Raw genomic sequence first — 20,625 nt, forward strand, 5'->3', positions numbered from 1 at the left:
ATGCAAAATACTCCTTTAGTATCTCCCCCATCTCCTGCAGTTCCACACATAGGCTGCCTTGTTGATCTTTGAGGGGCCCTGTTTCTCTCCTCAGTTATCCTTTTGTCCTTAATGTATTTATAAAATACCTTGTGATTCTCCTTAACTTTATTTGCTAAACTATTTCAGGTCCCCTTTTTGCCCTCCTGATTTCCCTCCTAAATGTACTCTTACTGCCTCTATTCTCTTCTAAGGATTCATTCGATCTCTGCTGTCATACCTGACATATGCTTCCTTCTTTTTCTTGACTAAAACCTCAATTTCTGTAGTCATCCAGCATTTCCTACACCTACCAGCCTTGCCTTTCACTCTAACAGGAACATACTGTCTCTGGACTCTCGTTATCTCATTTTCATTGAAAGTTTTGAGTTCAGAATTCCAAACTCATTTCGTTGCACACAGAACACTTTTCACCCTCTGTTGCATATTTTCTGAACTCAACTTCTGAAAATAGCCAGTACTGATTTCATAAAATTTCATAGCCCACAGTGGGATCGGTTGCAGACAAGCCACTGCCCACAGGCTGTCACCTCAATTCTAGTGGGTGTAATGGGTGGAGGTTGGGGGCTGCTGGTAAAGGGCTTGTTAAAGCCTCATTATTCCACTCTACCCTCTTGTTTCTGTCAGTTATTTCAAAAGAGCAGACCAGATCATTTCAATACATTAGGCTTCATCAATCTCTCTGGAAATAATTAAACTGCCTTAAAGTCAAATGTGTCCATGTGATCGAGTTAGTACATGTTACTGAGTCTGATGATCCAGTTTAACTGGACACCTGGATAACTTTCTTTAACATAGAACCCCTACAGCATGGAAGCAGGCCATTCAGTCTATCAAAGTCATAACAACCCTCCAAAGAGCATCCCACCCAGACCTAACCTCATCCCTGTAACCCTGCATTTCCCAAGGCCAATCCACTGAGCTGGCACATCTTTGGACTGTGGGAGGAAACCGGAGCACCCAGAGGAGAATGTGCAAACTCCACACAGGTAGTCACACGAGGTGGAATTGAACCTGAGTCCCTGGCACTTTGAGGTAATAGTGGCAACCAGTGAGCCCAACAATGTTTACGCAATATTTATTGAAAAAAACCCTCTCCCTATCTCGTCAGTTTTTTTTATTCTTTCATGGGAAATTGGTTTAGCAGGCCAGATAGCATTTGTTCCCCATCGTAAGTGCCATTGCACTGAGTGGATTTCAGTAAACAGTTAAGAACTGGATCTGGAATCACATGTAGGACAGGTAAGGTAAGAATGGCAGATTTCCTTCCATGAAGTGCATTAGTAAATTAGATAGGTTAGTTAGTGGCAATTTCATGGTAACACCGACAGACTGTTCTTACATCTCAGATCACTAGTTGCTGTGATGAGATTCGAACCTATGTCCCCAGCACATTATTCCAAGTCCATTAACCTGGCATGCATTGGTACAGACACCCTCTAGGAAAGGAGTCACAGAGAAGGAGAGGATTAGGCAAAATGGGAGGATATTTAATTGGGGAAGAGGAAACTATGATGCGATTAGACATGACTTAGGAAGCAATTGGGAGCAATTGTTCCATGGTAAGGGCACTATAGACATGTGGAGACTGTTTAAGGAACAGTTGTTGCAAGTGATGAATAAATATGTCCCTCTGAGACAGGCAAGAAGTGGTAAGATAAAGGAACCTTGGATGACGAGAGTGGTGGAACTTCTCGTCAAAAGGAAAAAGGTAGCTTACATAAGGTGGAGGAAGCTAGGGTCAAGCTCAGCTCTAGAGGATTACAGGCAGGCGAGGAAGGAGCTCAAAAATGGTCTGAGGAGAGCCAGGAGGGGGCATGAGAAAGGCTCGGCAGAATGGATTAGGGAGAACACAAAGGCATTTTACATTTAGGTGTCAAAGAAAGAGTAGGCCCGATCAGGGATAGCATAGGGAATTTGTGTGTGGAGTCTGAGGAGGTAGGGGAAGCCCCAAATGAGTTTTTTCCTTCTGTTTTTATGAAAGAAACGAACTTTGTAGTGAATGAAACCTTTGAAGAGCAGGTGTGCATGCTGGAATGGATAGAGATAGAGGAAGCTGATGTGCTGAAAGTTTTGTCAAACATTAAGATTGACAAGTCGGCAGGCCCGGACCAGATTTGTCCCTGGCTGCTTTGGGAAATGAGAAATGCAATTGCTTCACCACTTGCGAAGATCTTTGCATCCTCACTCTCCACTGGAGTCGTACCTGAGGACTGGAGAGAGGCAAATGTAATTCTTCTCTTCAAGAAAGGAAATAGGGAAATCCCCGGCAAGTCTCATGTCTGTTGTCTGCAAGGTGTTAGAAAGGATTCTGAGGGATAGGATTTATGACCATCTGGAAGAGTATGGCTTGATTAAATGCAGTCAACATGGTTTTGTGAGGGGCAGGTCATGCCTCACAAAGCTTATTGAGTTCTTTATGTATGTGACTAGAAAATTTGATGAGGGTCGAGCTGTGGATGTGGTGTATATGGACTTCAGCAAGGCATTTGATAAGGTTCCCCATGGTAGGCTCATTCAGAAGGTCAGGAGGAATGGGATACAGGGGAACTTAGCTGTCTGGATACAGAATTGGCTGGCCAACAGAAGACAGCGAGTGGTAGTAGAAGGAAAATATTCTGCCTGGAAGTCTGTGGTGAGGGGTGTTCCACAGGGGTCTGTCCTTGGGCTTCTACTGTTTGTAATTTTTATTAATGACTTGGATGAGGGGATTGAAGGATGTGTCAGCGAGTTTGCAGACGACACAAAGGTTGGAGTTGTATACAAGATGATTAGGGGGTTAGATAGGGTCGACAGTATGAACCTTTTCCCGCGTATTGAGTCGGGTATTACAAGGGGGCATAGCTTTAAATTAAGGGGGGGTAGATATAGGACTGATGTTAGGGGTAGGTTCTTCACTCAGCGAGTCGTTAGTTCATGGAATGCCCTGCCAGTAACAGTGGTGGACTCTCCCTCTTTATGGGCATTTAAGAGGGCATTGGATAGGTATATGGAGGATAGTGGGTTAGTGTAGTTTAGGTGGGCTTGGATCGGCGCAACATCGAGGGCCCAAGGGTCTGTACTGCGCTGTATTCTTCTATGTTCTATGTTCTATGTTCTATGTGTCGTTGACAGTATAAAGGGCTGTTGTAGGCTGCAGCGGGACACTGACAGGATGCAGAGGTGGGCTGAGAGGTGGCAGATGGAGTTCAACCTGGATAAATGCGAGGTGATGCATTTTGGAAGGTCGAATTTGAAAGCTGAGTACAGGATTAAAGATAGGATTCTTGACAGTGTGGAGGAACAGAGGGATCTTGGTGTGCAGGTACATAGATCCCTTAAAATGGCCACCCAAGTGGACAGGGTTGTTAAGAAAGCATATGGTATTTTGGCTTTCATTAACAGGGGGATTGAGTTTAAGAGTCGTGAGACCTTGTTGCAGCTCTATAAAACTTTGGTTAGACTGCACTTGGAATACTGCATCCAGTTCTGGTCACCCTATTATAGGAAAGATGTGGATGCTTTGGAAAGGGTTCAGAGGAGGTTTACCAGGATGCTGCCTGGACTGGAGGGCTTATCTTATGAAGAGAGGTTGACTGAGCTCGGACTTTTTTCATTGGAGAAAAGGAGGGGACCTAATTGAGATATACAAGATAATGAGAGGCATAGAGTCGATAGCCAGAGACTATTTCCCAGGGCAGAAATGACTAACACGAGGGGTCATAGTTTTAAGCTGGTTGGAGGAAAGTATAGAGGGGATGTCAGAGGCGGGTTCTTTACACAGAGTTGTGGAAGCATGGAATGTGTTGCCAGCAGCAGTTGTGGAAGCAAGGTCATTGGGGACATTTAAGAGACTACGCATATGGTCACAGAAATTTGAGGGTGCATACATGAGGATCAGTGGTCGGTACAACATCGTGGGCGGAAGGGTCTGTTCTGTGCTGTACTGTTCTATGTTCTATTATACTTTACTCCAATGCTGCACACCATACCAAATCAGAAAGAGAGGGTAGACGGTTTCTCTTACAAGTAACTGAATAGGTCAAATTGATCTCCTCCCTCCCTCCGCCCCGCCTCCTGGCGAACAGCTCACCTGGACTTGTCACTTGACTTGGGGATGTAACTGTTCAATAAGAATCCCCAGAGTAGGCAGGAAACACCTGTTAACGATAAAGCCAGATAGAGCAAAATCTTGTTTCTCTTCTGAAGACTGAGCGTGTTTATTCCAACAAGAAACAGGTTACTATGAAAGTGAGGGAATATATTTAGAATTTCTGGTGATAAAGAAATGCAGGTACTGTCTGCAAAGTATAACAGTCAAAATGCTGGCAATTTCTCCTGTGTGTTTCTACATAGGCTCCGTAGATGGCGCTCTATGGCCATGAACGAAAGCAGTACTGGTACCTGGTGTGACAAGAACATAAGGACAGGGGAAACCCATCTGAACCAATATCATTGGGAAAGAAAGAAAATAATTCAGTCCCTGCATGGAAACAGGAGTATTCAGTATAGAACAAGAAAAGGTTCATTCATCTTCAAAAATCGTAGAGTTACACCGCACAGAAACAAACCCTTCGGTCCAATTCATCTGCGCGGACCAGATATCCAAAACTGACCTCGGCCCATTTGCCAGCCTTTGGCAGATACCTCTCTTAACTCTTCCCATTCATGTACCTCTCAAGATGCCTATTAAATGTTGTAATCGTATGCTCCTTCACCACCTCCTCTGGCAGCACCTTTCATACATGCGCCACCGCCTGTGTCAAAACGTTGCCCTCAGGTCCCTTTTAAATCTTTCGCCTCTCACCTTAGACCCATGCTGTCTAGTTTTAGACTCCTCTACACTGGGAAAATTACCTTGGCTATTCACTCTATCCATGCTCCTCATGATTTTATAAACCTCTGGAGGCCATTCTGCTTTTCTAATTATTGTAGGAAGCGTCAGCATCTAAAGGCTATTCAGTCGTTTAATTAGATCAGGGCAAGGTTGTTTCTAAGCTCCAGTTACTCATCTTTATTTTGCAGTTTTCTTTATCCTCATAATTTAAAAAAAAAGATCAATTTGAGTGGTGACAGTGCCAACTGAATTTCAGCCTCGGGAGATTATTGTTCGCGAGACCCAATGCAAATTGTGTGGATACTGAGCCGAACCCTGATCAACCCTCAGGATAAATGGTTTCTCTCTCCATGTTCCATCAAATCATCTTATATCTCTTGAGGAGGTGACAATGCGAATGTCTAAATTCAAGGGGGGGGAAAATCCTGATCGGAGAATGATCTGTCCCGGAAACACACAAACAGACCATTCGGTCCCTCAAGCCTACTCCGCGATTCAATGAGACCCAGGTTGATCGGATTGGCCTTAACTTCATGTTCTCGCTTTTCGTCACACCCCAAACACTCTTGCATCTGCCTACGTGCAAAACCCTCTCATCCTTGAATCTATTCAATGGTTCCATTGCTCTCTGCTGAAGAGAATTCCACGCTATTCTCTGCGAGAAAAAAAAAGACTGCTTCTCATTTCCGTTTTAAACTGGGAAAATGGTTCTCTTTGATCCAGAAGGAAACGTCACGATGGGTGGGAGGGGGGATGCGGAGGGACGAATTCTCAGCATTTGATAACCTCCTCTGATACAATTCAGTACAAATGAAATGTCTTTTGGGTTTCGATGACTTTACCTCCGATTCTTCTAAACTCCAATTTGAAGTTTATTCCAACATGTTGTGGATCTGCCCGCGAGGGCGAGTTGATCCTCTCTATGAAACAGCCCGGAAATCATTTTTTGCATTATAAGTAGTTCACTTGAATCACGTCTCAATATTTCACTTTGAAGTGAAGTGCCCGTGTTGGACTGGGGCGGACGAAGACAAGAAATCACACGACACCAGGCTATGGTCCAACAGGTTTACTTGAAATCACGAGCTTACTTCAGGTGAAATGAAGAAGTGGCAACGCTCGGAAAACTTGTGATTTCCAATAAGTTTGTTGGATATAACCTGGTGTCGTGCGATTTGCAGATTGAAGGGTATGACAGACATGTTTATGCAGTCTGTATTGTCCCCTCCACGCCTTCTGTTGTTCTGGTGAATCTGAGCTGCGGCCCCCTCTAAAGTTTGTCCACTCAGCAACCCCTCCTTTGGATCTTGCTGTTCCTAATAGACCCTCATTATCCAAATAGGGGATGAGGGGCGTGGCTGATAATAAAACGGGGCGGGACTATCAATCTGATTGGGTGGGATCGGGATATCAATCAGAGTGAGGAGCGAAGCAATGTATTTTCAAAACTGTCTTGCCGCTGATAAAGGTTGTTTGAATGGGAACTTTAAAGTGGAAGATGCATCTGTTGGTGGCTCTGTTCATCATGTTTCACTGTAAAGGTCTCGACAAATAAAACAAATCCTAACATCTAACTTTGTTTCTGCTGGCTGTCCTTCCCATCTGCTGTTTTTCTTTCTGTTGCCTTTTCTCTCAATTACACTTAATTTATCTTGTTTCTCTTATTTAATATTTTTTTCCTCCAAGACCCCAAGCGTTCAATTTCCTGACCTCTGCTGCTCCCTTGTCTTTGCCTCAGATGTGAAATCGCGGACAATCCACCAGACTCCCGCTGCCGTCTCCCAAATCCCAGAGACGAGAGTGAAGCTGCAGTGCCGTGTGGAGACAGCAAGTACCATCAACATGTTCTGGTACAGACAAGCCCCGGGAAAGGGGCTGCAGCTGATGTTTTACTCCAATATCGCAAATCGCGTGGATCCAGAGGGGCTGGTGGACGGTTTCACCGCCGAGAAACCAAATAACAACGAGTTTAACCTGGAGACCCCCAACTTGTGGTTGAACAATTCGGCCGTGTATTACTGCGCCTGGAGCATTCACAGTGACTCAGAGAGAGGGAGCAGCTCAACAAAAACCCCCAAAGGTTGCACGAAACAACCGCGAATGACATCACTCATCGCCTCAGCTCGTCTTGCAGGTGTCTGTATCGCAAACGGAGCATTTTGCTCTGTTAATTAATAGAATGACATTGTAAATGATGACATCAGAGAGGACAGGTTATAACTGACTGAGGGTTGGAATGCTCTCTACTAAACGGAAGCCAGATGAGGGAGAAAGAAATTAAATACTTTGTTCATTCGTGAAAGGAAATGTAAATGGGAAGAGGGTGTTGCATAAACATTAGCACTCCGACGCGGGCTGAATGGCCTCCTTTTGGGATATACATTACCTGCATTTAGAGTGAGCAGCGAATATACCAAAATTATGGCAATTGATTTACTCCTCATAGGATGTCGATCTCAGTATCATTCGTTGCCCGCCCTTAGTTGCCCTTGAACTGAATGCCTTGATGGGCCATTTGAAAGGGCAGTTAAGAGTCAAATATATTCCTGGGGTCCGGAGGTAGACCAGATCGGATTGGTGACCCCAGATTTCATTTCCCAGGTGTATTCTTTTTTTTACAGCAAATCCATAATAGAGTCATAGAGATGTACAGCATGGAAACAGATGAAGTGCTGTAGTGTGATTAAAACTAAAATCAGCAGAACACGAGCCAGGGCTTGGGGATTAATAGCTCGGTTACATTATCACCACTCCACCAGCTCTCCAAAAATAATCTGTGGTATAGAAATACTGTTTGGCGAGGGAATCGCGCAATAACTAGTGCGGGAATACACGTGACTGAACGGCTTTGAACATGGCCCTTTCTACACCTCGCATCTAGTGAATTTGGCAGGTATTTCAAGCGAGTGTCTTGACTTCTAATCAAAGACATTTATCTAGAGCAGGAATGTGCAAAATAATCCACAAACCATTAACTGTTGTATGGACAAAAAGATGCTAATTAAGGATGAGTTACAGAAAGACAACGAACGAAAGATAGTTCAAGGGAGAAACGGAAATACGAAGGCTTGGTAATTTATCCAAAACTTGTGTTCAGGCAGAGTGACAGCAGAGAGAGTGGTAAGACTATGTAACTGATGCGTCGTAGAGGAACAACAGGTGGCCATTCAACCTAGCGCACAGACACAGAAGGAAACCATTATCAGTCCGCGCTCACTTACACTGGAACACACCCAGACATAGTTTTTTCTGTAATCAACATGTTATGACACAGTTCTGTGATCATTAAATTCTGAGCTGGGACTTCAACCCGGTCGGGACACTGCCACTGAGCATCTCAAATTGGATTATTTGGCAAAAAAAAACACTTCGTCTTTCTGATTCGCGAATATTTAGATGGGCAAGTGGTAATCTTTTATTAACTATTCTTAGATGAACGTATCTGTCTCATTGGGAACTGGAAGGAAGGGAGCAGTCCGTACCCGTGTCTTAGACATTCTGAAAGATTGATGGGAAACTCGGAATGGTTTCCTACAATTTCAAAATTGTCAGCAAGAAGGCTGGGAGTGAGATGAGGAGAAATCTCTTTACTCAGAAGCAACAAAAAAAGCAAATTGCTGGAAAAGCTCGTCAGGTCTGGCAGCATCTGGGGCCAGAAACCAGAGTTAACATCGAGTGACCCTTCCCCAGAACTGATGGTAGCTGCGAAAATGGGGAGAGGGTGTTGCATAAACATTAGCACTCCGACGCGGGCTGAATGGCCTCCTTTTGGGATATACATTACCTGCATTTAGAGTGAGCAGCGAACATACCAAAATTATGGCAATTGATTTACTCCTCATAGGACGTCGATCTCAGTGTCATTCGTTGCCCCCCCCTTAGTTGCCCTCGAACTGAATGCCTTGATGGGCCCCGTTTACATGCAGAAGATAGGCTGGGAGAAGGGGGAAAGGAGTAAACAGTAGGTGGGGATAGAGCCCAAAGAGAGAGACACGAACAGTTGGACTGACAGAAGAGTGGGTAACGATCCGGCCAAGGGCTGAGTGAGGATTGTTATTGAATAATAATGTGTGTAATAGCTGACTATGTGTTAACAAGGCCTGGTGTGTGGGTGCTGGGGTGCTTCGGAGCAGAGCATTTAGAAGGTGATGATGCTTAAGTCCTAAAGTTGTTGCACTCCATATTGAGTCTCGAGGGCTGCAGGGTCCTCAAGCGGCAAATGAAGTACGACTTTTCTCAAGTTGATAAGATTTGAAATGCGCTGCCTGGGAGAGTGCTGGAGCCAGATTCCTTAAGAGAAATCACAAGCTTTCTAAGCGCTGCCCCTTCTTTAGCTGAAATCCAACATCAGCATTAATGGGACGAGACAGACACTGTTCATCGTAAACTGGGAAGCTCTGCTAACAGGCAAAACAATCATTCCAGTTGGTTGAAGGGCTTGGGGGCGTGTCCAATCCTGTCCCTCCCCATACCGACCTGATATACCACTCAACAGCTTGGAAAGAGCGAGTTGGTTCTCCAGCAGACGCCAAGCTGCTGTGCACGCACCTTCTCTCTCATACAAGAAACTTCAAGGGAATGATGATTCGGATCCTGGGTCTAATGACACTGTTACACTGTAAGGGATTTTCTCAAACAATGGTTGTGCTCATGAGCTTTTTATTCATCGCTATCTTTCTCTGTTGCCCTAATTGTCTCCATTTACTGACTTCATCTCCTCCCTGTCTCTGTTGCAGTCGTGGATTCGCAGATAATCCAACAAATTCCCGCTGCTGTCTCCAAAATTCCCGGGGAGAATGTGACTCTGAAGTGCACCGTGCAAGGGATCAGCAACACTTGGATGTATTGGTACAGGCAAAGCCCCGAAAAAGAGCCGCAGTACATGTTTCACTCCGCAGGTAGCAATATCGTAAGTCCCGATGAACCGGTGGACGGTTTCACCGCCGAGCGACCCGGTGACACCGAATTTAATCTGGAAGCCCTCAGCCTCCGAGTTGATCATTCAGCCGTGTATTTCTGCGGCTGGAGTCTTCACAGTGACTCAGAGAGAATCAGCAGTTCAACAAAAACCCCAAACTGCAGCTGGAAACAAAGCTGTTTCCTCTCACCGCAGATCTTTGAGTTTAAGGAGAGATCATGTTCAATAAAAGTCATAGCGTCACAGAGACGTACAGCACGGAAGCAGACCCTTGGGTCCAACTTGTCTATGTCGACCAGATATCCCAACCCAATCTAGTCCCACCTGCCAGCACCCGGCCTACATCCCTCCAAACCCTTCCTATTCATATACCCGTCCAGATGGCTCTTTAATGTTCCAATTGCACCAGACTTCAACACTTCCTCTGGCAGTTCATTCCATACACGCACCACCCTCTGCGTGAAAATGTTGTCCCTCAGGTCTCTTTTATATCTTTCCCTTTTCACCCTAAACCTATGCCCTCTAATTCTGGACTCCCCCAACCCAGGAAAAAGACTTTGTCTACTTATCGTATCCATGCCTCTCGTGATTTTATAAATCTCTATAAGGTCACCCTCTCAGCCTCCGACGCTTCAGGGAAAACAGCCCTAGCCTATACAATCTCTCCCTGTAGCTCAAATCCTCCAACCCTGGCAACATCCTTGCAAATCTTTTCTTAACCCTTTCAAGTTCCACAACATCTTTCCGATAGGAAGGAGACCAGAATTGTACGCAATATTCCAACAGTGGCCTAACCAATGTCCTGTACAGCCGCAACATGACCTCCCAACTCCTGTACTCAGTACTCTGACCAATAAAGGAAAGCATACCAAACGCCTTCTTCACTATCCTATCTACCTGCGACTCAACTTTCAAGGAGCTATGAACGTGCACTCCAAGGTCTCTTTGTTTAACAGCACTTCCCAGGACCTTACCATTAAGTGTATAAGTCCTGCTCTGATTTGGTTTCACAAAATGTCGCACCAAAAGTGAATGATGAAATTGAGTAGAGCTGGAGAAATTGCCAACAAAAGTGAACAATTCAGAGACGTTTTAACTTTCCGGAAAGCTGAATATGTCGCAGGTCTGAAGAATATCTATTCCAGACTCGACGGCAATAATTCTCTCCCCCTTTCGCTCCACAGACGTTGCCAGATCTGCTGAATTTCTCCAGCATTCTTGAGGTTTTGTTTCAGATTTCCAGCAATCTCAGTATTTTGCTTTTAATAGCTGAACGTACATAGACGCATGGAAGACAGAAGAGGCTCTTCGAGAGTGTTCCACCATTAATCACCATCGTGGTTGATCGTCCTACTGAATCGCCTAATCCTGTTTTCTTCCCATAACCTTTCATCCCATTCGCCTTCTCTTGAATACATTCAATGTTTTGACATTAATTTCTTTCCGTAATTCCACAGGCTCACCATTTTTTGTTGAAGAAATATCTGCTAATCTGCGTCCTAAATGGTCCAGTCCAAATCCTCAGAGTTTGACCCCTGACTCTGGACACACCCACCATCGAGAACATCCTCCCTGCACCTGCCCTATCTAGTCCTGTTAGAACTTTATAAGTGTGTATGAAATCCCCCCTCATTCCAATGAACTCCCGTGAAAACAACCCTAACCTAGTCAATCTCTCCTCATACGTCAGTCCCGCCATCCCCGGTATCAGTCAGGCAAACCTTCACTGCACTCCCTCGAGAGCAAGAGCATCCTTCCTCAGAAAAGGACACAAGAACTGCACACAAGGCCCTGCATAACTGCGACAACATATTCCCGGTCTTTTACTCGAAACCTCTCGCTATGAAGACCATTTGCCTTGTTTACCGCCTGCTGCACCTGTGTGCTTACCTTCAGCAACTGGCGCACAAGGACACCCAGGTGCCGCTGCACACCCACCTCTCACTACTCACAGCCATTCAGGCAGTAAACCTGCCTTTTTGTTTTTGCTTTCCAAGTGAATAACCTCACAGTTACTCAAATTATATTGTTTCTGCCATTAATTTTCCCACTCACCCAACCTGTCCAGACCATGCTGAAGGATCTCTTCATGCTCGTCACAGTTCACCCTTCCACCCAACTTGGTATCAACTGCAAACTTTGATATGTTACATTTTGTTCCCTCATCCAAATCATTAAAAATATGTGAATAGCTGGTCTTCTAGCACAAATCCACGTTGCACCGCATTGTTTACTGCCTGCCAATTTGAAAAGGACCGAATAATTCTTACTATTTATGTCCTCTCTATCAATCACTTTTTCTATCCAGTTGAATACACCTCCCCCAATCGCATGTTCTTTAATTTTGCACAATGATCTCTTCTGCGGGACTTTGTCAAATTCTTTCTGAAAGTCCAAGACCACATCGACTAGCTCCCCCCTTGCTGCTTCATCGAGAAATGAATATGAACAGCCGTCCTTATACATTTATTAGAAAAGGATTAGCATATAAAAGCGGAGAGATGTATTGCAGATTTATTAATCCCTCCTTTGGATGTTGCTGTTCCTGGCAGTTCCCTGTCAGCCAATTAGGAGATGCGGGGCGGGGCGGGGCGGGGCTGATCTGGTGACGGGACTATCAATCTCACTGGCCGGGACCTGGATATCAACCAAAGTGAGGAACGGATATTTCCAATGTTTTCTTACCAGTGACCAAGGTCGTTTGAAAGGGAACCTTAAAATTGAAGATGTATCTGTTCCTGGCTCTCTTCATGTTTCACCGTAAGGTTCTGCGCAAATACAAAACTCCTTTATCCATCATCTAGTTTGTTTCCACTGCCTCCTTCTTCCTGCTGGTTTTCTTTATACTCCCGCTTGTCTCTTTTTCACTTAATTTATCTCGTTTCTTTTTTTTTTCAATTTCCTGACCTCGGCCTCTCCCCATCTTTGCCTCAGATGTGAAGTCGCAGACTATCCACCAGACTCCCGCCGCCGTCTCCCAACTCCCAGGGACGAGAGTGAAGCTGCAGTGCCGTGTGGAGACAGCAAGTATCGTCAGCATGTTCTGGTACAGACCAGCCCCGGGAAAGGGGCTGCAGCTGATGTTTTACTCCAGTACTGCAAATCGCGTGGATCCAAAGGGGCCGGTGGACGGTTTCACCGCCGAGAGACCAAATAACAACGAGTTTAACCTGGAAGCCCTCAGCCTGTTGGTGAACACCTCGGCAGTGTATTACTGCGCTTGGAGTCTACACAGTGACTCAGCGAGAAGGAGCAGCTCAACAAAAACCCCCAAAGGTTGCACGAAACAACCGCGAATGACATCACTCATCGCCTCGGCTCATTGTGCTGGTGTCTATTTTGCAAACGGAGCATTTTGTTCTGTTAATTAAGAGCAATGGGTGAAAGGCAGAACACAGGAGATGCATAGAAAGACTTGTCAGGGATGACGTCAGAAAGGACAGGTTATAACTGACCAAAAACTGGGAGGTTGGAATGCTCTCTCCAGAATCGGCCGATGCGCCCTGATCAAGATTTAAAAACATTTACGCGAGTTGTTAGGGAAGTCGTAACGAATAGATTTCCACTTTTCTACGTGGGTGTGGGGTTTGAAATGGGACGCATTTGTTAAAGACAATGAGTGAGAAATGCAATGGGATATTCAGGAGATTTCTTTACCCTGGCAGTGATGTGAGTGTGGGACTTGCTTTCATGGTTGGAGCGACTGTCGTAGCTAGGGACGCCAGATGAGGGAGAATGAAATGAAATCATTTGTTGATGGATGAAAGTTAATGTTAATGGGAAGAGAGTGATGCATAAACAGCACACTCAGAGGCAGGTTGAGCGGCGTGCGTGTGTGATGTACATTTACAGCGAGGAGCAGAAATATCAAAATTATAGGAATTAATTTATTCCTCACAGGATGTAGACCTCAGTGTCATTTCTTACTCATCCTTAGTTACCCTTGAACTGAATGCCTTACTAGGCCATTTGAAGGGGCAGTTAAGGGTCAACCATATTGGTGTGGGTATGGAGTCACATGTCGACCAGACTGGGTATGTGACCCCATATGTTATTTCTCCAGTGTATTCTTTTTACAGCAAAGCCATGATGGTTAAGATCATGATCATTGAGACAAGCTGTCATTTTCAAATTTCATTCATTGAATTGTTGTGGTGAGATTTAAACTTAAGTCAGCAAAGCACGAGCGGGGGCTCGGGGATTAATAGCCTGGTTACATGATCATCACTTCACCAGCTCCCCAAAAACAATCTGTTGTAAGGAAACAGCTTGGCGAGGGAGTCGCGCAATAATTAGTTTGGCATAAGCGTGACTGAATGATTCTGAACATGGCCCTCTCTACACTTTCCCTCGAGTGAGCTTGGTAAATCTTTCAAGCGAGTGCCGAGATATGTAATGAAGACAGTTCTCTAGAGCGGGAATGTGCAATCACTTTTGTATGGACAAAAGATGCTGATGAAGAAGACAGCGACACAACGAAGGAAAGAGAAACCAAAGCAGGAAAGGAAATAAGAATTCTTGGTATTTCTTCCAGAGATGGTGTTCAGACAGCAGACGGAGCGCTACTACCATGTAATTGATCAGTTGGAGAGGAACAGTAGGTGGCCATTCAACCTGTTACACAGGCACAGAAGGAATCCATTAACAACCAGCTCTGCCCAGTCCTGTTAGAATGTTATAAGTCTCTATGAGATCTCCCCTCATTCCCATGAACTCCAGTGAAAACAATCCTAACGCAGTTAATCTCTTCATTCATCAGTCCGGAATCAGCCTGGCAAACCTTCACTGCACTCCCTCGAGAATAAGAGCATCCTTCCTCAGAAAAGGATACAAAAACTGCACATAATATTCCAGGTATGGCTTCACCAGGGCCCTGTATAACTGCAACAACACATCACCGGTCTTTTACTCAAAACCTCTCGCTGTGAAGACTATTTGCCTTCTTTACCGCCTGCTGCTCCTGCGTGCTTACCTTCAGCGACTGGTGTACAAAAACACCCAGGTGCCGCTGCACACTTCCCCCTCACTATTTGCAGCCATCCAGACAGTAAGATGCCTTTTTGTTTTTGCTTTCCAAGTGAATAACCTCACAGTTATTCAAATTATATTGTTTCTGCCATTAATTTGCCCACTCACCCAACCTGTCCAGACTATACTGAAGGATCTATGCATCCTCGCCTCAGTTTATTCTCCCACCCAAATGGTATCAAATGTAAACTTTGAGATGTTACATTTTGTTCCCTCATCCAAATCATTGATATATATTGTGAATAGCTGGGGTCCTAGCACCGATTGGTGGGACACTCTTTACTGCCTGCCAATCTGAAACTGACCCATTACTTCTATGTTCTATGTTCATATTCTTTGAGTCCTATCTGCCAACCAGTTTTTTTTTTATCCATCTGAATACACTTCCCCCAATCCCAGGCACTTTAATCTTGCATAATCAACTCTTACGCGAGATTTTGTCAAATGTTTTCTGAAAATTCAAATTTACCACATCGACCAGCTCCCCCTTGTCTGCTTCATGTCTGCTTCACCGAGAAATACGTTTATTAGAAAAGGGGTAGCGTGTAAAAGTGGAGAGCCTTATTGCAGATTTATTAATCCCACCTTTGGATCTTGCTGTTCCTGGCACTTCCCCGTCAGCCAATTAGGAGGTGAGGAGCGGGGCTGATCTTGAGACGGGGCGGGACTATCAATATGACTGGGCGGGACCGGGATGTCACTCAAAGTAAGGAGCGAAGCGATATATTTCCAATGGTTTCTTACCAGTGACCAAGGTTTTTGAAAGGGAACTTTAAATTTGAAGATGTATCTATTGCTAGCTCTCTTCATCATGTTTCACCGTAAGGGTCGGCATATATACAAAACCTTACCCAACATCTAACTCTCTTTTCACTGGCTCTCCGTGTCTCCGGCTGTTTTTCCCTATTATCTCTCTTTTACTGAATTCATCTTGTTTCTTTTTTTTAACTGCAAGACCACACGTGTTCAATTTTCTAACCTCTGCCTCTTCCTATCTATTCCCCAGATGTGAAATCTCAGACAATCCACCAGACCCCCGCCGCCGTCTCCCAAATCCCAGAGACGAGAGTGAAGCTGCAGTGCCGTGTGGAGACAGCAAGTACCATCAACATGTTCTGGTACAGACAAGCCCCGGGAAAAGGGCTGCAGCTGATGTTTTACTCCAGTATCACAAATCACGTGGATCCAAAGGGGCCGGTGGACGGTTTCACCGCCGACAGACCAAATAACAACGAGTTTAACCTGGAGACCCTCAGCCTTTTGGTGAACAACTCGGCCGTGTATTACTGCGCCTGGAGCATTCACAGTGACTCAGAGAGTCAGTGACTCAGCTCTACAAAAACCTCAAAGGTTGCACGAAACAACCGCGAATGACATCACTCATCGCCTCGGCTCATCGTGCAGGTGTGTATGTTCAAACGGAACATTTTGTTCTGTTAATTAAGAGCAATGGGTGAAAGGCAGAACACAGGAAGACTTGTAAAGATGACATTAGAGAGGACAGGTTATAACTGACTGGAGGTTCTATAGAATCGGCTGAGGTATCCGGATAAACCTTAAAAAGATTATCGTGGGTTGTTAGGGAATTCGTAACGAATAAATTTCCACTTTTCTGCGTGGGAGTGGGATTTAAAATTTGTTAAAGACAATGAGTGTGGAATGCCATGGGATATTCAGGAGATTTCTTTATCTGGCAGTGATGAGAGCGTGGGACTTGCTTTCATGGTTGGAGCGACAGCTGTTACCAGGAAGCCAGATGAGGGAGAATGAAATGAAATAATTTGTTGATGGATGAAAGTTAATGTTAATGGGAAGACAGTGATGCATAAACAGCAGCACTCAGACGCGGGCTGAGTGTACATTCCACCCATTTACAGTGTGGAGCAGAAATATCAACATTATGGGAATTAATTTATTCCTCACAGGATGTAGATCTCAGTGTCATTTGTTACTCATCCTTAATTGCCCTTGAACTGAATGCCTTACTAGGTCATTTGAAGAGGCAGTTAAGGGTCAACCATATTGGTGTGGGTGTGGACCAGACTGGATTGGTGACCCCATATTTTATTTACCCAATGTATTCTTTTTACAGCAAAGCCATGATAGTTAAGATCACGATCGCTGAGACAAACTGTCATTTTCAAATTTCATTCATTGAATTGTTGTGGTGAGATTTAAACTTAAGTCAGCAAAGCACGAGCGGGGGCTGGGGGATTAATAGCCCGGTTACATGATCATCACTTCACCAGCTCCCCAAAAACAATCTGGTAAGGAAACACAGGGCGAAAGTGAGGACTGCAGATGCTGGAGATCAGATTCAAGATTAGTGTGGTGCTGGAAACGCACAGCAGGTCGGGCACCAACGGAGGAGCAGGAAAATCGATGTTGTGTGCAGAAGCCCTTCATCGGCCCTTCCTGATGAAGGGCTTTTGCCCGGAACGTCGATTTTCCTGCTCCTCGAATGCTGCTTTGCTTTCCCAGTACCACTCTAATCTTGGTATGGAAACATAGTTTGACGAAGGAGTTACGCAATAATTAGTTCGGCATTCGCATAACGGAATGACTTTGAACTTGGCCCTCTCTTCTGTTGGCCTCTCGTGAGTTTGTACCTTTCAAGCGATTGCCTAGATTTGTAATGAAGACGGTTCGCTAGAGCAGGAGTGTGCAAAAGATTCCACAAATCACTTTAGTCATTAAGTGTTGTATGGACAAAAGATGCTGATGAAGAAGACAGCGACACAACGAAGGAAAGAAAAATCAAAGCAGGAAAGGAAATAAGAATTGTTGGTATTTCTTCCAGAGATAGTGTTCGGACAGCAGAGGGAGCGCTACTACCATGTAATTGATCAGTCGGAGAGGAACAGCAGATGGCCATTCGACCTGTTACACAGGAACAGAAGGAACTCATTTACAACCAGCGCTCTTTTACACTGGAACGCATCCAGATATTGTTTCCTGTTTAATCAATCTGTTATGACACACCTCAGTGTCCATTAAGTCCTGAACTGGGACTTGATCTCGGTAGTGACACTGCCACTGAGCAGCTCAGAAACGATTAATTAGCAAAAAAGAAATCGACTATTAGCTTTTCTGATTCGCGAATATTCAGGAGGCAAACAGACCTTTTATTAGCTTTTGTTAAATGAACATCTCTTTCGGAACTGAAAGGAGGGGAGCAGTTCGTACATGTGTCTTAGAAAGCCTGAAAGATTGATGGGAAACTCGGAATGTTTTCCAACAATGCCAAAGTTATCTGCAGGCGAGCTAGGAGTGGTATGATGAGAAACGTCTTTACTCAGAAACGAAAAGGAAAACCAAAAGTTGCTGGAAAATTTCTGCAGGTCTAGCAGCATCTGCGGAGAGAAATCAAGAGTTAACGTTTCGGGTGGAGTGGCCCTTCCTCGGAACTGATGATAGCTAGAAAAATGTCGGTTTATATGCAGAAAGTAGAGTGTGGAGAGGGGTTAAGGAGTAAACGGTAGGTGAGGATAGAGACCAAAAAAAGAGAGAATAGTAGCACAGACAAAGGAGTGGATAACAATCCAGTCAGGGGGTGAATTGTTATCAATGAGGACTGTTATTGAATAACAATAGGTCGTGTGTAACAGCAGACTATGTGTTAACAAGGCCTGGTGCGTGGGTGCTCGGGTAATGATATGGAAGCGCTTAGACCCTCAAGTTGTTCACTTGGAGTTGTTAGGATTTGAAACGTGCTGTCTGGGAGAGTGGAGTTGGTGGATTCCTTAAGACTGTTCAAAGAGGAGCTGATATATATATATACTTGCAAGCGATGAATTTAAAAGTCTACAGAGATTGGATTAAATTTTTGGTTTAAGAAAGGCAGATTTTAACAGAATGAGGCAGATACTGTCCATGGTAAACTGGGAAGGTCTGCTAACAGGTAAAATACGCATGTTAGTTCCGATTGGTTGAAGGGTCTGGGGGTGTGTTCAATCCATCCCTCCCCTTAAAACCTTGATGTATCCCTCAACAGCTTGAAAACAGTGGACTGGTTCTCCAGAAGACGTCGAACGCTGTGCCTGCAAACGGAAAATTTCAAGCAAATGATGAATCTGATCTTGGGTGTAATGACTCTGTTTCACTGTAAGAGATTTTCTCAAATATGCGTTTTGTTTATGAACTTTCTTTTATTGCTACATGTCTTTGCCCTAATTGTCTTCATGTACCGACCTCATCTTCTCCCTGTCTCTGTTCCAGTCGTGGATTCGCAAATAATCCAGCAGATTCCCGCCGCTTTCTCCAAAATGCCAGGGGAGATGGTCGTTTTGAGGTGCACAGTACAAGGCACCAGCAACCCTTACATGTACTGGTACAGACAACGTCCAGGGAAGGAGCCGCAGTTCATGTTTTACTCCACAGGTCGCAGTATCGTAACTCCAGGCGAAACGGTAGACGGTTTCAAGGCCGATCGACCGAGTAACACCGAGTTTAATCTGAAATCCCCCACCCTCCTCGTCAATCATTCGGCTGTATATTTCTGCGCCTGGAGTCTTCACAGTGAGTCAGAGAGAGGGAGCAGCTCAACAAAAACCCCAAACAGCAGCTGGAAGCAAAGATGTTTCCTCTCACCGCAGACCTTTGACATTAAGAGATCAGTTCCAATGAAAGTAGATAATGAAATTGAGTAGCGCTGGAGAAATTGCAAACAAAAGTGAACAATTCTGAGAAGATTTAACTTTCAGGGAAACTGAATATGTCTCAGATCTGGAGACGTTATACTAGACTCGAAGCATCAACCCTCCCCCTTTCTCCCCACAGACGTTGCCGAATTTCTCTAGCATTCTATGCTTTTTCAGATTTCCAACATCCCCTCAGTATTTTGATTTTATTGGGTGAACATATCGGCCTCGTTGAGAAATTCGTTTTCCTGCAAAATGAATATCATGTAAAAGTGGAGAGCTGTATTGTAGCGCCATGGTGAGACCAGGTCTGGAGTACTGATTGCAGTCTTTTCCTTAGTTGAAAAAAGGTGAGGTGGAACAGAAATGCACCTGGAATGTACTGGTACAGACAATCCCTCAGAAATGAGCTACAGATTGTACTTTACTCTGATGCTGCACACCATTTCAATCCAAAGGAAGAGCATAAGCGGTTTCTCTGTCAAGCAACTGAGTGACTCTGAGTTCAAACAGATGTCCCCCACCATCCCCCCTCCTGGCGAAAGCCCCATCTGGAGTTGTCACAGTGACTCAGGGCAGGAAACACCTGTTAACGATAAAACAAGGCGCAGCAACATTTTGTTTCTCTTCTGAAGACTCCAAAATAAAGGTTATTTTGAAAGCGAGGGAATAGATTTAGAGTCTCTGGCAAGCAGGGTAATGAAGATGACTAAGGGAGATCTGAACTGGAACATTTAACAGTCAAAAGGGATGTATAGACGGTGCTCTAGGGCCATGAACAAAAACGATACTGGTACATGGTGGGACAGGAATGCAAGTACAGGGGAAGCCATTTGGTTCTTCTGTACTGTATCTGAAATACCTCCATTCACCAAGTCACCCATTATTTACACGTGAATAGTACATGAGGCTGACCCAGCTAGCACCGAGCCGTCTCATGGAGTAGGCAGAACCCTTGATACCCTCATTTATCTTTTTTTAAATGAGAAACAGGATGTCTGACACCCCATGTTCTTTTTTTCTTTATTTTCCCCCACACCACTGCCTAACAGCGATAGTGCTTATTGCTCCCCAGCACCCATATTGTGTGTGTGCAGGTGTAGGATGCAGTGAAGAACAACAAGTGTGTAAATCTTTATTTACATTCCACCACCAGGAAGAAGGGAAACATCAGAGTGGCCGGT

The 20,625-nt window shown here is 44.7% G+C and overlaps 1 protein-coding gene and 2 gene segments (V, D, J or C); all 3 read left to right on the forward strand.

The window, feature by feature from the left end:
* The first annotated feature begins 6,312 nt into the window (after positions 1 to 6,312).
* Positions 6,313 to 12,128, forward strand: LOC122542716. The gene is made up of 4 exons (XM_043680697.1): positions 6,313 to 6,396; positions 6,594 to 6,989; positions 9,592 to 9,891; positions 12,082 to 12,128. The coding sequence occupies exons 1-4, from the start codon at positions 6,333 to 6,335 to the stop codon at positions 12,126 to 12,128; spliced, it is 807 nt and encodes a 268-aa protein (XP_043536632.1). The 5' UTR covers positions 6,313 to 6,332.
* Positions 12,129 to 12,310: 182 nt separating this feature from the next.
* On the forward strand, positions 12,311 to 13,144 carry LOC122542717. The segment is given in 2 exon segments: positions 12,311 to 12,533; positions 12,708 to 13,144. Coding segments are annotated over 2 exon segments (471 nt in total).
* A 2,989-nt stretch (positions 13,145 to 16,133) lies between these two features.
* LOC122542914 lies at positions 16,134 to 19,965 on the forward strand. The segment is given in 2 exon segments: positions 16,134 to 16,205; positions 19,020 to 19,965. Coding segments are annotated over 2 exon segments (465 nt in total).
* The last annotated feature ends 660 nt before the right edge of the window (positions 19,966 to 20,625 follow it).

This window comes from Chiloscyllium plagiosum, chromosome 41 (assembly GCF_004010195.1).
Source record: "Chiloscyllium plagiosum isolate BGI_BamShark_2017 chromosome 41, ASM401019v2, whole genome shotgun sequence".
Taxonomy (NCBI): domain Eukaryota; kingdom Metazoa; phylum Chordata; class Chondrichthyes; order Orectolobiformes; family Hemiscylliidae; genus Chiloscyllium; species Chiloscyllium plagiosum.